This window comes from Geotrypetes seraphini, chromosome 18 (genome assembly GCF_902459505.1).
Source record: "Geotrypetes seraphini chromosome 18, aGeoSer1.1, whole genome shotgun sequence".
In the NCBI taxonomy this organism is placed as follows: domain Eukaryota; kingdom Metazoa; phylum Chordata; class Amphibia; order Gymnophiona; family Dermophiidae; genus Geotrypetes; species Geotrypetes seraphini.
In genome coordinates this window covers 24,237,077-24,254,164 of record NC_047101.1, presented here as the reverse complement: position 1 = coordinate 24,254,164, position 17,088 = coordinate 24,237,077, and the positions used below count along the sequence as shown (strand labels likewise).

General features: G+C 42.3%; 1 protein-coding gene across 2 annotated transcripts in view; it reads right to left on the bottom strand.

Moving 5' to 3' along the window:
* CSF1R (colony stimulating factor 1 receptor) overlaps positions 1-17,088 on the bottom strand; it is a 92,735-nt gene that overhangs the window by 10,854 nt on the left and 64,793 nt on the right. For both annotated transcript variants that reach the window (XM_033926910.1, XM_033926911.1), the window contains 5 exons: positions 15,743-15,905; positions 15,159-15,229; positions 14,489-14,598; positions 10,112-10,234; positions 4,012-4,123 (listed from right to left, as the gene is read on the bottom strand). In XM_033926910.1, coding sequence (XP_033782801.1) covers positions 4,012-4,123; positions 10,112-10,234; positions 14,489-14,598; positions 15,159-15,229; positions 15,743-15,905 — 579 coding nt within the window. The remainder of the gene's footprint in view (positions 1-4,011; positions 4,124-10,111; positions 10,235-14,488; positions 14,599-15,158; positions 15,230-15,742; positions 15,906-17,088) is intronic.

The following is a 17,088-nucleotide window of genomic DNA, read 5'->3' as shown; positions in this document are numbered from 1 at the left end:
TTATTGACCAACCAATTCATCGAGGCAGTGGCGTACCAAGGGGGGGGGTGGGAGGGGTGGTCCGCCCCAGGTGCCAGCCCTGAGGGGGTGCTCCCGGCCTTGCCGTTCAGTCCCCCCCACCCTCGAAGGACCGCTCGCCCCCCTGGCCTCCCTGCACCACCTATGAAGCAGCTGCAGCAAGATCGCGACGTCAGCGATCCCTATGCTGCTTCGGCGCTGCTTCCTGCGCCGCGATCCCGCCCCTCCTCTGACATCAGAGGAGGGGCGGAACCGCGGCGCAGGAAGCAGCGCCGAAGCAGCGCAGGGATCGCTGACTTCGCGATCCTGCTGCGGCTGCTTCATAGGTGGTGCGGGGAGGCCAGGGGGGACGAGCGGTCCTTCGGGGTGGGTCGGGGCATCAGGCCTTCAGGGTGGGGCGGGCGGGCAGGCAGGCAAGCAGGCAGGCTTTCAAGGGGGAGGGGGGTGACAGGCAGGCAGGCAGGCCTTCAAGGGGGGGGGGAACAGGCAGACCTTCAAGGGGGGAGGCAGGCCTTCAAGGGGGGCCTTCGGGGGGTGTGCAGACCTTCAAGGGGACAGGCCTACAAGGGGGTGGGACAGGCCTTCAAGGGGGGACAGGCCTTCGGGGGGGGTGCAGGCCTTCGGGGGGGGGTGCAGGCCTTCGGGGTGTGCAGGCCTTCAAGAGGAGGGGACAGGCCTTCAAGGGGGGGATAGGCAGGCAGGCCTTCAAGGGGGGGGACAGGCAGACCTTTAAGGGGGGACAGGCCTTTAGGGGGACCCTGGTTTAGAATTACACGGAGGGAAGGGGGTGTTCAAAGAGACGTGCATATGCCAAACTTTGGGGGGGGAAGAAATAATGGGTCTGAAAATAGATGAGAGGGAGAGAGATGATGGACCATGGGATTTAGAGAGGGAAGGAACAGAAAGGGAGAGAAATTGGACACAAGGGATGGTGTGGAGGAGGGATAGAAATACTGGATAGGAGGGTAATTGGGAAAAGAAAGAGAGAGATGGTGGACCCTGGGGTGGTGGGGAAGGAGGGAGAGATGCCGGATGAAAGGGTAGTTAAGAAAAGGTGGATCTGTGGAGGGAGATGAAAAAAAGGAAAGATACCAGACTTCCTGGGGAGGGAAGGGAAATGGAAAGAGAGGACAGAGTTGGTAGATGGATGGTTAGCATGCAGAAAGAAGGAGACCCTGGCAAGCAAGTTATCAGAAGAAAACCAGAGCCTTGGACCAACAAGATTTGAAATATAACAAGACAACAAAAGGTAGAAAAATTAATTTTATTTTCTGTTTTGTGGTTACAATATGTCAAATTTGAAATGTGTATCTTGCCAGAGCTGGTGTTGGACTGCAAACGTGAGCTAGGATTTAACAGAGAGAAGAAAAGTCCTTTTTGTTTCTTTATTTTATTTACACCACAGCGCCAGTGTGGTTAGGAGAAGCCAAAGGGGGTGGAAAAGCTATAAAACCCACCAGGAGTTTTGAAAAAAATCACCCAACTGGGCAGGAAAATCGAATTGAAAAACCAATTCAATAGGCTGAATCGAATCGAAATTTTTTTTCCTGAATCTGGCAGCATTAGTTTGCGCTATTGTCTTAGACTTTAGGACCTGGGATTGGGGAGAGATGGCATCCTCAGTACTTTATAATGCAAGTGAAACGAGGATTTGGTCAGACTTTTGAAGGGTCTGCAGAAAAAAAATATTGTATAGGCCGGGGACATGAGACAGCAGGAAATGGGAACTTTTCTTCCTTCTATTTTTGTGAATGGAAAGGCTGAGGATGTCAGAGAGTTCAGTTAAAATATGTGCTTTATAAGAAAATATAATAATGTGTTTTATAAAGTTTATAGCATTACTGGCCTACCCAGTGAGGTGTTCCTAGTGGTGGTGGTGGCAGCGTGTCAATGTGTTGAGAGGAAGAGGTGGTCTGGGAAATTCTGCTGAGCAAACTCCGGGCCCATTTCCACCCCCCAGTTAGTCCACTCCACTCAACTGGTTCACACACTAAGTGGATCTTTAGGTGTTGTTTTGGAATCTCTTCCAGTGGTTTATCAGTATCTCCTTCTGGTCCAAGGAAGGAAACTTTGTTATCCTTAGCATTGACCTACAGAATATGTTTGTAACAGCGCTGCTTGTGTGGCATTAGGCTATGTAGTGATCGAAAGAAAAAAACAGACCTTTGCACATTTTTGCACTATATGGTGGGTGTATGAGGAGATTCACATTTCCTGCACAGCTAAGTCCATGTGAAGTTACCTTGTGCTGTATTTGACATCTAGCAAGGTCTCTGTTTGAAAGGAAAGATCTAAACTTAAAAATGAAGTGGCCAGAAGTTATGGTAAAAGCAGATAGTGTAGCTGGTTTTAAGAAAGATTTGGACAAATTCCTGGAGGAAAAGTCCATAATCTGTTATTAAAACACGGGGGAAGTATCTGCTTGCCCTGGATCGGTAGCATGGAATGTTGCTACTCTTTGGGTTTTGACCAGGTATTAGTGTCCTGGATTGGCTACCATGAGAATGGGCTACTGGGCATGATGGACCATTGGTCTGACCCAGTTAGGCTATTCTTATGTTATGTTCTCAACTGTAGGGGCCTTTGTTTTCACTTCTTATTTTAATGTATTTTTTTTCTGGGAACTTATCAGTGTTTTTTATAATGGGAACAAAAATGGAAGAGGATTAATGTGTGTGGGATGAGGGGGTAACTAATTTTTTCAGCTAAATAATTCAATCCACCTCAAACAGACATAGGAGAACTCACGCACCATTCACACACCCTCCAACCAAAAACATCAAAAGAAAAAAACTGTTCGACAACCTCCTAGCCATTCGAGCTGCAACACTCGACCCCCCACTCTACAACCAATTGACATCGACCACAGACTGCAAAACCTTCAAAAAGAAATAAAAACCCTTCTATTCAAAAAACACATAAAACCGAACTAACACAATCAGAACTGTCCCAAGCATCACCTGCAACTACTCCATATGTACTTCTGATGTCATGACAATTCAGACATAATTTATGCTATGTTATGTTTGGAATATAAGAAAATTTTCACTGCCTGTTTCTATTCTGACCATTTATTCCGTTTCATGGTCATTACAAAAAATGATGGGCCCCGGGTGCCACATACCCTAGGTACTCCACTGCATTGAGGTTTGAGTTTCTGAGGATCTGACAACTGCTTTGTAGGTCTGGTGTAGGGTTACCAGATGTCCAAATTTCTAGATGTCTGAATTTCCTTGTCGAGGACATGTCCGGGGGTCTGGACGGATTTTCCAAAACCTGGCAGTTTGTCCAGGTTTTGAAAAGCTTCCTCTATCGCAGATGCCTTCCTGCCCTGAGATTATCTCGGAGAGAGCGAGACCAGAAGGCTTTGAGCATGCGCAAATGCTCAAAGCCTAGTCCAGCCCGGCGCAGGAAGAAGGAGGATCTCTCTCGCACCGCACCGTACCGCCCAACCCAGCCCAACCCAACGAGGGAGGATCTTCGGGCACTGGCACTGGCACATCCTGTGCATTGGTGCCGGTGCCCAATCGGGTAAGAGATGTTTTGCGGTGTTGGGGGGGATGTAGGATCGCGGGGGAGGGGGGGGGTGACGCGAGCGGGGGGGAGGATGCCGGTTCGCAAGGGGGATGCCGGATCGGATTGAAAAAAAAAAGTTGTAAAACGCACTCACACGTATAACGCGCACGGTTATGCATGGTTTGTAAAAATCGTGTATAACGCACGCGTTATATGTGTGAAAATACGGTAGTCAATTAAGGTTTGAATGTAACTAGCAACATTCTATAATCTACGCGTGCTAAGTGGGAAAATGTGTGTGCAAGATTACAGAATTAGAAGGATGGTAATGATAGCAGAGTAAAGACCAGCATTGTCCATCTAGTCATGAGGTCCACTTGTCGGGTCCTTGTTTAGAGCAGTACCAGCTGTTCTGGGCAGATTACAGTGTTCTGTGCCGTGGTTTGCAATTGGTTCTTTATTGTTAGTGAAACTTACCAAATGAGAAGATCTCCCAGAGGAGAATTCCATAGGACCAGACGTCACTCTGCACTGTGTAAATACAGTCAAAGATACTTTCCGGAGCCATCCATTTGACTGGCAGACGGGCCTGGAAGTGGAAGAAACAAAGATTCTGCAAGACACAGCTTATTTCAAGCGCAAGTTGGATGCACATCTTCTTGAAAATCATATTGAGGGATACGAGAAAACCGGGTCTCCTAAAAGGTGAACTTAAAAGGGCTGCCGCGTGCGCGGTTCGCCGGACAAGATGGACCTCGGTCTGATCCGGTGAAGGCATTTCTTATGTTCTTATACCGTCTAATTTCTAGGCGGTTTGCAATATATCCACATATATAGTACTTAAAAACAGTACAAATGAAAAGCAAAACATCAAAATTTAAATTCACAGTTAATCTTCGCTCAGGACAAGTAAGACCCTATATAAAAAAAGCATTAATGAACAATTGTGTTTTGAGAAATTTTTTTCTGAAAGTTCCTCTGTCAGCACATTTCCTTAACTTCCCTACCAGCGAATTCCATAATTTTACCCCAGCACAACAAAAGGTCATTGCACTAGTTTCTCCATATTTCAGAATAACATTGGCCTTTAACAGAGCAGAATTTTCAGCACGCAACAATCTTTTAGGCTGATAAATGGTCTTCTTACTCTTGAAATACTCTGGAACAGGGCTGCCCAATTCCAGTCCTCGAGATCTACTGGCAGGCCAGGTTTTCATGCATGAGAGAGATTTGCATACCAAGAAGGCAGTGCAGGCAAATCTCTCTCATGCATATTCATTGTGGATAACTTAACATAACTTTATTCTTCTATACTGCCATAATCAGACGATTTCTGGGCGGTTTACACTGAAGAGAGATGAACAATCAGCGAAGTACAAAATACAAATAGCAAGAATACAACAATTTCCTAAGAATAGTCAGAGTAGAATTATTGTTAATATAACTTCTATTTAGGAAATACATTTATCAAACAGTACAGTCTTAATTTCTTTCCAAAATGCGCCATGGCTCCACTGAAAACCTGGCCTGCCAGTAGATCTCGAGGACTGGAATTGGGCAGCCCTACTGTGGAATCTCACCATACAAAAATTGATGACAGATCATCACAATCTTATGTTGTACTCTAAATGCTATTGGCAGCCAGCGCAATTGCCAAAGACAAGGTGTAATATGAGAATATTTTGATGCTCCTGTAATCATTATCATTACAGAAAAGATTAGTTCCGAGAAAGGAGCATAGTGTGCAGTGATTAATGTCTGCTGTGGATATTTTGCGGCAGGGCATGGCTATATTACATTACATTATGGATTCCTATTCTGCCATTACTTTGCGGTTCAAGGTGGATTACAAATGGATTGTCAGGACATTAGAAGTATTTAGGGAGTAGTTTGTATATTTCTTTGAGTTGCTAAGGATTACATTTGAATTGTCATGGTATTAGAAGTACATATGGAGTAGTTGCAGGTGATGCTTGGGACATTTCTGATTGAGTTAGTTTGGTTTTATGTGTTTTTTGAATAGAAGGGTTTTTATTTCTTTTTTTTGAAGGTTTTGTAGTATGTGGTCGAGGTCAATAGGTTGTAGAGTTGGAGGTCAAGTGTTGCAATTTGAGTGGCTAGGAGGTTGTCGTACAGTTCAATATGTAACACAATTGATGTGTCTGGTGCATTTGACTCTGCAGATTTAGATCTGCTGCTGAGGATATTGAAAAGTTTAGGATTGGATGGTATGCTATTACACTGGTTCAAATCATATTTGTTTGATGGTACTTTCCAGATATATGATGGTATTAAGGCTTCAAAGGATGGCACAGTGGGCAAGGGTGTACCTAAAGCATCTGCATTGTTGGCATTTTTATTTAATGTTTATGTGGCATCACTTGGAGAAGTGTTTGCTCAACTGCAGGTTTCCTTTCGATGATACGCTGGTGATATTTTATTTTTCTTCCCGGTGCATAAATGGGGAATGGATTTGTAACAGTTTAGGAATCAATGTATATTAAGGATGGAAGGTTGGATGGGTGATCAGGGATTGTACTTGAATGTGGGAAAACCAGAGGTGATGATTGTCGGAAGGAGTGGGGAAGATTTAGGGCCTGATTCCTTAAGTGTATTAGGAGTGACATTACCTGTGAAGAAAGAAATGACTGTTTTAGGGGTTGTGTTGGATTCAGGCTAATAAAATGGAAAATAGCTACAAAGGCATATTTTAGCCAACTTCACATGCTATATCATTTGAAATCATTGATCTCCCCCTTCTGACTTTAGAACTGTTGTTCAGGGAATGGTATGGTCGAGACTAGACTACTGTAATGCTCTCTATCTCGGAATTTCAGAAGCAAGAGGGAAAACATTGTAGTTAGTACAAAAGGCTGGGTATGGGTGTTGATAGGATGGTACATATGTCCTTTTTGAAGAAATTGTATTGGCTGCCAGTTGCATTCTGGGTTCACCATAAGGTGATTTCTGTGATTCATCAAACTAAAGTAACATGCCGATTTTCCGAACTCTGATTATCTAGATGCCCAATTATCTGGATTGCTTCAGGGGTCTCAGTTTATAGTCGAGTTTCTCCTGAAGTACCATTCCTATCAATCTCCCTCACACTAGTGTTCCTTCTCTGCTTCTTCTGCTGCTGCCATCAGCCCAGCCAACCCCTTACAAGAAAATAGCTTTTGAGACTTCCAGCAGCAGTCTCGTAAGGCTACTCATAGCAAGTTTTTCAAGTTTTATTAAAAGTTTGATGAATCGCTAAATCGTAATGCAAAGCGATGTATAAGTCTAAAAACATATAAAAACATTTTGCAATTCAGGGGGGCAACCTGATTGATATACACTGAACAATAAACATGAACAGACCCAGAGGTGAAAATGGGGGAAGAAATGCAATATGTGATAGGAAAGCAAGACGAAAAGGGAAAGAACGATAGGGAGGGGGAACGATATGAGACTGCCGCTGGAAGTCTCGGCAGCTATTTCTCATCGGTCAAAGAGCATGGGCAGGAGTGAGTGGGAATCGCTCCAGTCCCAGCACACCATTAGACCACCAGGGAAACAAAGTAAGCCTGGGGTCCTTCCTCTGGGTTTGGGAGGGGGTTAGTGGTATTTGTAAAGGGAGGGAGAATTTCTCTGGTGATTTTATTTTTCTAATCATCTTTTCCCAGGCTCTGGTTGCTCTTAACTGTGTTTCCAGGGTCTTATCCATTTAATGTTTTCCTCTCCTTCACTTTCTGCCTTACATCCATCTTTGGTATTAACTTTTAACATTCAACTTCCTTCAATTTTTCTACTTTCTTCTCAAAATCTATCTATTTTTCCATGTCTTAACTCCCCTTCTCCTCCATCCCTGTGCACCATCATCTTCTCCCTCTCTCCTTCCCCTCCATCCCCATGCACCATCATCTCCTCCTTCCCTTCTATTCCCTGGTTTGGAATCTGACATTTCTTCCTCCCTTCCTCCTTTCTGCCTCTTGTAATGCAACATCTCCACCCCCCCCCCTCCAGTCTATATTTCCCCTGCTCTCATCCCTCCCCACCCCATCCCTGACTACCTTAATACAGCTCTAGGGGGCTCCACTGTCCAGTCATTTCATCCCCATCTGCCTATCTCCCTTCTCCTCACCTTTCTGGTCTCCTTTCAAAGTCAAAATCTTATTTTTCAGAGGAGTCCTGGCGCAGCAGCCATTCTCACAGGCTGCCGGCACTGCCCCGAAGCTTTCCCTTTGCCACGATTCGTCCTGGTGGAAACAGGAAGTTGCTTCAGAGGGAAGTGGATTGCGGCAGATGGAAAGCTTTGAGGTGGCACCAGTAGCCTGTGAGAATGGCTGCCACGCTGGGACCCTCTGGAAAATAAGATTTTGATTTTGAAAGGAGACTGGAAAGGCAGTGACGTACCTAGTATATTTGACACCCGGGGCCAATCATTTTTTAACACCCCCCCCCCTTTATATGCTCATCCTTTGTAAAATTAAAAAAGCGTTGTTTCTTCCTCCTTTTAAAAAAATTTTTGCAATGGGTCTAGCCCCAAAATACATTACAGACCTCTTCTCATTCCCAACCAACAGACATGAAAGAAAAACACACATGAAGTTTGTCTCCCCACCGGCTAGAGGGTGCAAATATAAGAGACACCATCAACAACTGCTATCATATCAAGCAGCCATATGGGGTAAAGACCTAGAAAAACTAATTGCGCACACATACAACTATGAAGAATTCAGGAAACACCTAAAAACTTACCTATTCTTGAAATACCTAGGTAACGAACCGGAACATCAACCCCCCTCGTAACATCACCACATACCTGAGCTTGCAAAATGTTAACCCCAAACCCCTTAATCACTAAATATGAACACTCTATGAACTTACGGAATATTTCTACTTCTGTGTGAACAACTTGGCACTTCCTGGCCTTGCAACACACAAACTGATGTTAACATTATTAATGTTATCAGATGTACACTGCTATACTCTCTAATTCGCTGTACGTAAAGTTTCTCTTGATTGTATTTACAGTTTCTTTTATTGTAAACCGCCTAGAAGTCGCAAGATTGTTGGCGGTATATAAGAATAAAGTTATTATTATTATTGTGCATAACTGAAAGGTTACTAGTTCCTTTGTTACATTCTGAATGCATAAACTTATAGCTACTTGGTTTTATCCTGCAACTCACTATTTGGTTCCATGAGCATTTTGCCATGTGTAACCTTGATGGAAAATCACCATTGTTTTAATCACCCACATATGGAAAACTGGTTCTTTACTTAATGCGTCTCTACATGCGTGTATATATATGACATCATATATCATTATTTGCATACACATATTTATTTATTTTCTCTGTTCAGTTTATGTCTTCACAATATTGGCACACTGTAGCTCATGCACATGTCTTGATACCTTGACATGTTTTACATAAGAATTGTCGCTGCTGGGTCAGACCAGTGGTCCATTGTGCCCAGCAGTCCGCTCATGCGGCGGCCCCTAGGTCAAAGACCAGGGCTCTAAATGAGTCCAGCCTCACCTCCATACATTCCAGTTTAGCAGGAACTTGTCTAACTTTGTCTTGAATCCCTGGAGGGTGTTTTCCTCTACAACAGACTCCGGAAGAGCGTTCCAGTTTTTTTTAATGTCACATATTCCTGATAGTGTCCCCTGAGGAAGGCATCTACCACACGCCGAAATAAGGATCCTTGTTGGGACTATTTGCGTTGATCATTGGTTGAAAAGACGCCTCCCTTGCCTTTCTCGCTTGTTTGCTGCACTATATCCTGGAGCAACCTGCCTGGATCAGTAGGCCGGGCTCTACCTTTGGCGGTATTCAAATCCAGGCTCAAAGCCCACTGTTTTGAAGCTGTGCTTAGGTCTTAACCCTTCCAACTTATAATACACTAGATCTGTTTCTCATTCCCGCTGTAGACCCTACCCTCTCTACCTCTTCATCCCTTTCTATTTCCCTTCTTGAGCAGCATATATTGATGCACCCTTTGTCCTGTGTCTTGTGTGTCTGTTATATTTAGATAGTAAGCTCTTTTGAGCAGGGATTGTCTCTTGCGTGTTTAATGTACAGTACTGCTTGCATCCAGTAGCACTACAGAAATAATAAATAGTAGTAGTAATAATATAGTGTGAACTATTGATGAATGACATTCATGTCAAACAATAGCCTATCCCTACTCCTTATGTGCTAGCCTTGTATAGAGCTCTTCTTATGTCTTTAGATTAGCACGTACAGAATATCTGCCAACTCCTCTCACATGGGCATCTCACAAAAATCCATGGGCCCCTTTTGCAGCCATGACCAGCAGTGCATCACATTCGTTGCATCAACAGAGACTCCATGAAGGCGATCGTAATGCTATCATTGCATATACAGTTTTAGAAACATTAGCAGAAATACTTTGGATTTTACATAGAAATTTGTAGCTTATAGAAGAAGAAATCCTCACTATAGTTAGCTTGTAGCAAATACAATTTCTTAGGGATGTTATCAAGCTATAAATGAGAATGATTTATGCAAGGAACTAGGATTGAAGGACCCTAAGAAGATTGAACACATGGTTTGAGATCACTTACATTGCCTTTGACAACATAGTTTGAATCATTCATGATGTCTCTGGCCAGTCCAAAGTCGCAGATTTTGGCAACACGTCCATGGGTAACTAAGATGTTCCTTGCTGCAAGATCTCGGTGGATGCACTAGATAGAACAGAAGCCAAACAGAATCCAGTTGCGAGTATGAATGTACAGAATGCTAGCATTTTCATAAGCAGCTGTACACTTACATGTATAAGTGGAAGCAAAGCAGCTAAGCATAAGAATATAAGAATTGCCATACTCCTGTTTCCAACAGAGGCCAACCCAGGTCCCAAGAATGTGGCAGAAACCCAAAGAGTAGCAACATTCCAGAGCTCAGATTGTGATGCCATAAAGCCTTGTTCCACCAATGTCTAAGAGCCAACATCATCAGTGATGTCATAATGCCTTGATTGTTCTGTACTTGGCTCACATAGGAGTTGCCATAGGAATTGTCATACTGGAACAGATCGAAGGTTCATCAAGCCCAGTATCTTGCATATTTTATGAGCATTTTTATGCTGCTGATGTAATGGATATTCCTTTATGTTTGTTATTTAGTTTATAGCAAATATATAAAAAAGAGTTGCCATACTGGGACAGACCAAAGATCCATCAAGCCCAGTATCCTGTTGAACCTTTGTTTTAGGAAATTATCCACACCTTTTAAAACTTACTAAGCTAACTGTTTTTACCACATTCTCCGGTAACAAATTCCAGAGTTTAATTATACATGCTGACTGAAGAAATATTTCCTCTGCTATGCTTTAAATCTACTACTTAGTAGCTTCATCACATGCCTCCTAGTCTTAGTATTTTTGGAAAGAGTAAACAAGTGATTCACATCTACCCTTTCCACTCCACTCAGTATTTTATAGACGTATTATATCTCCCCTGAGCTGTCTCTTCTCCAGGCTGAAGAGCCCTGGCCTCCCTTTTATTATTAACAGAGAAAAGGGGGTATAAAGGATAATTTATGATATTCACTTTAAACAATCTTCTTTTGCACATCAGTGTCAATTTGTTTATATTAATATTTCATTCTTATTCACCCACTGTCCTAATCATTTAGATAATACCCTAATTGAACAATAGAACTCATCTCCAGATTTTATAGAGAGGTTGAAGTATCATAAAATATCCATTGTTCTCAGTAAAGAGACCTCATAACTTAGATCAGGGGTGTCCAACCTGTGGCCCGAGGGCCGCATGCGGCCCCGGTCGAGGGCAATGCAGTGTTTTCCTCTGCCACCCCCGGGTGTTTACCATCTTGCCAGCTCCCTCCCCTGTCTTGCTGCAGCATTTGTGCGGCCCCAGAAACATTTTTTTTCAACCAATGCGGCCCAGGGAAGCCAAAAGGTTGGACACCCCTGACTTAGATGTTATTTCAAGTCCTCATCCTGAATGCATGTGGTATAATCATTTACTTCAAAACCTTAATTATTCCTTCATTATTTATTTATTAATTTTTAATTAATTAAAAGAGCGGTCTAACTAACTGGGGGTGCAACCCTTTAATCAATTTTTTAAAATATTATTTCATTTATTAATGTGTTATCAAACCTTAAAATCCATGTATTAAATCATATGCTTCTAAATGTATACTTTATAGAAGAGCAACAACACTTATCTTAGTGGCCTTTCAGCCAGACCAACGTTGGGGGACCATGAACTACCCAATGCTCAAATTAATCTTGGAGCATTTCAGCTATCAAATAGCCTTCATCAGGGGACAATATTATTGTTGTGCTACTTCCAAGTTTGTGAGCCTTTTAGACTAAATAATAATTAAGGTTAGGAAGGAGGTTTTGAAGTAAATGATTAAACCACATGCATTCAGGATGAGGACTTGAAATAACATCTAAGTTATAAGAGGTCTCTTTACTGAGAACAATGCATATTTTATGATACTTCAACCTCTCTATTAAATTTGGAGAAGAGTTCTATTGTTCAATTAAGGTACTATCTAAATGATTAGGATAGTGGGTGAATAAGAATGAAATATTAATATAAACAAATTAAGACACTGATGTGCAAAAGAAGATTGTTTAAAGCAGGGGTGTCCAACCTTTTGGCTTCACTGGGCAGGCTGCATTGGCTGAAAAAAAATGTTTCTGGGGCCGCACAAACTTTCAAACACTGCAGCAAGACACAGGAGGGAGCCGGCAAGATGGTAAACACCCGGGGGCAGCAGAGGAAAACACTGCATCGCCCTCGACTGGGGCTGCACAAAATGGTTGGACACCCCTGGTTTAAAGTGAATATCATAAATTATCCTTTATATTCCCTTTTCTCTGTTAATAGATATATTCAGTTGTGGGTTGGATAATCTAGAAGTTGATTCGTGTGTGTTGTTGTGAGCACCATTTTATTATTGACATCAATCTTCTTTGTACCTTTTCTAATTTCACTAGATTTTTTTTGAAATGTGCTGACCAGTATTCAAGGTGTGGTCGCACCATAGAGCGATTATAAAGACATTATAACATTTTCATCTTTGTTTTCTATTCCTTTCCTGATAATTCCTATCATTTTATTTGCTTTCTTATCAGCCGCCGCCCTCTGAGCCGAGCGTTTCAATGTATCCTCATTGATGATACCTAGATCTTTTTCCTGGGCAGTGCTTCTTAACATGGAACCCTGCACCATGTAGCTATAATTCGGATTCCACTTTCCCACATATATCACTTTGCACTTGCTCACATTACACGTCATGCGCCATTTTGATGACCAGTCTTCTCCACTGACTGATGGAGGACTCCCACTCAACTTTGAGGGAACGCTGGTCAGAACTGCAACCTAGTGACTGAGATGTTCTTCTCCCCATTGTGGGAATCTTGTATCCCCTGCTCAAAATCTCTGATTGCAGGCCTCACATAATTGTACACTAGAGGAGGCTGTACCGGCTTGCTCGGAAATGGAATAGGAACAGTTGTGAAAGGAGTTGGGGGGAAACCAAGGTTTAAAATAGCCTAAAAATATGGAAGTGAAGCAATCTGACTCATCATGTCCTAAGAAAGCCGTCAACTTCTGGAAGCATCAAGAAATGATTTCTGTTCCCCTTTTCTGCTACAGCTTGGGGATGGTGGGCCACTGAGCCATTCTCCTCATTCCTGATCAGTAGCATTAGAGCGATAAGAGGATCTGTTTGTTTAGTAAAAAGATGAAACACGAAATGCAGTCTATGGAGAGTTTGATGTATCTCAAATTGCTCAGGTCTCTGGAGACTGACTGGGGAATATTTGGGGTTGGTCAGCACATTTAAAAAAAAAAATATAGTCGGAGAGTGTAGTATCCATATATAGTGTCATCTGAGACCAGGGGCATTGTGTTCAGTTTTGGAGGCTGTATCTTGCTAAGGATATATTAAAAAAAAAAGCAGTTTAGAAGAAAGCAATTGAAATTGGTATACGGCTTGTACCAAAAGACGTATGAGAAGAGTCTGGGAAATCTGAATATATATCCCCCTAGAGGAAAGGAGGGTTGGAGAGATATGATACAGACGTTTAAATACTTGAAAGGTATTAATATAGAAACAGATCTTTTCCAGAGGTTCAGAAATGGTAAAACTAGAGGTCATGAATTGAGGTTGCATGGTGTGGTAGACTAAGAAGTGCGGGGAAATTATCTTTATCCCTATCTCTATGCTATCAACATTGTAGCCCTGGAATATTATTTTAAAAATACAATATTTGATGGAAGCCAGGTGAGGTGAACAAAAGAGGTATAGAGGGACATGTTCAATATAACATCTAAATCCAATTTTGGGAAAAAATATCCAAGAATCCAGTAGAGAAAATGGCCATTTGCTAGACATTGTTGAGGTCAGTGCAACTATCTTTTAGGACCATTTTTGGGACGCCCCCCCCCCCCAAAAAAAAAAAAGGAAGATACTGCTTGTACAGGCAGATGTTTAAGGAGGTATTGGGGGGAGGGGGAAGAGGAGAAGAGATGCAGGTGCCCACAATGAAGATGGCATCCTTAGAGGTCTGCCTCCCCCTTTACTACACCACTGAATAAAGGCAAATTTATCTCATGCATATTTATTGTGGGTATCCTGAAAACTGACTGGCTGAGTGTGAGCTGGAGACTAGGATGAGAACCACTGGTATAAACTGTCATGGATTTAAGGGTAAACTAGATGCATATCTCCTTAAGAGTGGCATAGAGTGATACGGGTATGCATATTTCCCTAATGAGAAGCATAGAGTGTTATGGGAACCAAAACTATGCCAGGGTACTCCTGGCGGGGCCTTCGTGTGTGCGGATCTCCGGACTTGATGGACCTAAGGTCTGATCCGGAGATGGCAATTCTCATGTTCTTATGTTCTTAATTCATTTTATGTACTTGTGTATGGTCATTTTCTTTACACTTACATTCTTGGAAGCAAGGAAGGCCATGCCTTGTGCCACTTGGCTTGCGAAGTGTAGCAGATCATAGAGGTCGAGAGGGAGGGCGTCCTCATTCTCCTCATCTTCAATCAAGCCTGAAAACAGAAATGTCTCGTAAGCACAGCTGGATTTTCAGCTGAAAATTCCTCCATGCAGTCGCTTAATTCTAAGGATCATAATTTAAGTGCGCAATTTGTTTGCCTAGATTTTGACACCTACTTTAGGTGCTAGTGCAGGGGTGTCAAAGTCCCTCTTCGAGGGCCGCAATCCAGTCGGCTTTTCAGGATTTCCCCAATAAATATGCACGAGAGCTATTAGCATACAATGAAAGCAGTGCATGCAAATAGATCTCATGCATATTCATTGGGGAAATCCTGACAATCCGACTGGATTGCGGCCCTCGAGGAGGGATTTTTACACCCCTATGCTAGTGCTAAGAATAAAGGGCTATGTGCCTCACTTTCTTCCCTGTCAAAGCTTCTTCCTCTTCTAGCCCACTTTCTAGTTGCCCACATGCCTAATGGAAATAATGTGCAAGTTTCAGAATTTGGGCTTAGTCAAATCAAAGGAACCAATTTAGGTGCCTTATTCCTTATCTTACACACCCAAAATGTCTTGAAAACTGACCCAGAAAAGTTGCTTGAATATTTCTTACCCTGTACCATGCTGGATTCTGAAAGGACAGGCTTCATGTCAACATAGTTGTCTGTACACTCGCTGGATAATCTGTCGTGAGGGATCCATAGAAACAAAACCAGGGCAAAAAAAGTTCACAACAGTACATCAACTTATAATTTTAAATACCATTTCTGGGAAGGAAGGTTGCTCTGTCTTAATGTAAACCACATCTAGCCCTCTTTTGCAGGGATAATGTGGTATATAAAATGAAGGATTAGATTAGATCTTAGATTTGTCAATGAAATGTGAAAAGCTGCACCTTTACTGTGTCTATCTTCAGAACGAGCCCTTAGTTTTCTAGTCGTTTTTACTTTTTCCACACTTTCTTTCATTCTTTTTTTTTCTCTTCTCCAACTGTTTCCTATCTATAAAGAGTTGGTTATGCCAAAGAAATACATGTCCACAAGAAGATAAAGGAAGAAAGAAGAAGGAGTGAGCAAAGGATGAGAATAAGGCAAAGGACAGATAGGATAACAGAATAAAGTAAAGAATTAAGAAGATAAAAGGGCCAAGGGAAAACGGGAGAAAAAAAAGAGGAAAACATGGATCTTCTGATTATACCTTTTGGTGTACTTCTTATCTAAACAAACATTCTTGTAATTGAGGTGACTTTCCAAAATGGATTCCTTCACTGGGTCCTTTATGACAATGGACTCTGCCTTCGTCCTCAAGAAATTGAGCAAGTCTCCATAGCAACAGTACTCCGTGATCACCAGGATTGGTCCTATCAAACAGGAACAGCACTGTTACCATTTGTCATATTTATGACATACTTATCGTGGGATGATATTAACTGCCAGGAATTCCATAATATTTTTCCTGCATTTGAACTCATGTAGGTTTTTCCGTCTCCACCTCTATATAATTTGTAAGCATGGTGTAAGGGCAAGTTTTTTTTGTTGCCCCTGGTGTACATATTCAGAATTATGCCCTATGCCCCCATTCCTTGACTTTCCAGTGGCTGTTCAAGCACTGTGCTCCCTCCTTTGTTGATGAAGATACTACTGACCCTCTGGTGGCAGCAGCTATGTCATAGTACTTTCTCCCTCTCTCAACTCATACCATCAAAGTGGCGCCTTAATTGGCATTTGGGTGTGTAAATGCACCAAGTTACCTGCTATTCTATAAAATATTTTGACACCTATCAGACAGGGTTTAGCAAAGATCTAGGCTTCCTTTCCCACTACAAAGACATTAAAAACTGCTTTGTCATCTCTCTGTCTCCTGCCTCCCCCCCCCCTTCCTATCCCTGAAATGCTTTCATGTTTTCCTTTTATATACTAATAAATGAAATGATGTGAAATTGGGGCATTCAATGCATTAGGTTCTGGAAGAGTTGATTGCTTGATGTATATTTTATATTTTGGATGTCGATTGTACACTGCTTTGGTTTAAAGTGGTATATAAGTTTATAAATCGGAGGTGTGTATGTGTGTGTGTATGTGCCGCGATCACGCAAAAACGGCTTGACCGATTTGAACGAAACTTGGTATGCAGATCCCTCACTACCTGGGGTGATATGTTCTGGGGGTCTCGCGGCCCACCTGCACACGTGGGCGGAGATACAAACAGAACATCAGATTTCACCCATTCATGTCAATGGAAAAAATGTAAAAAGCTGCCATTATCACAGTAATTCAAAACCGGCTTGACCGATTTGAACGAAACTTGGTATGCAGATCCCTCACTACCTGGGGTGATATGTTCTGGGGGTCTCGCGGCCCACAACTCTATGTTGCTTGCTCAAGGCTGGGTTCACCCAAGAATTTATATGTTCTTGCTCCAGGAGGTGAAACTAAAAATGTTGTTTATAATCACGTTTTGCGTTAGTTGTATTGTATTCATTTTGTCAAATATTTCACATTATAATTTGAATATTGTACTTTTTATTAAGCTGTAAAAAAATA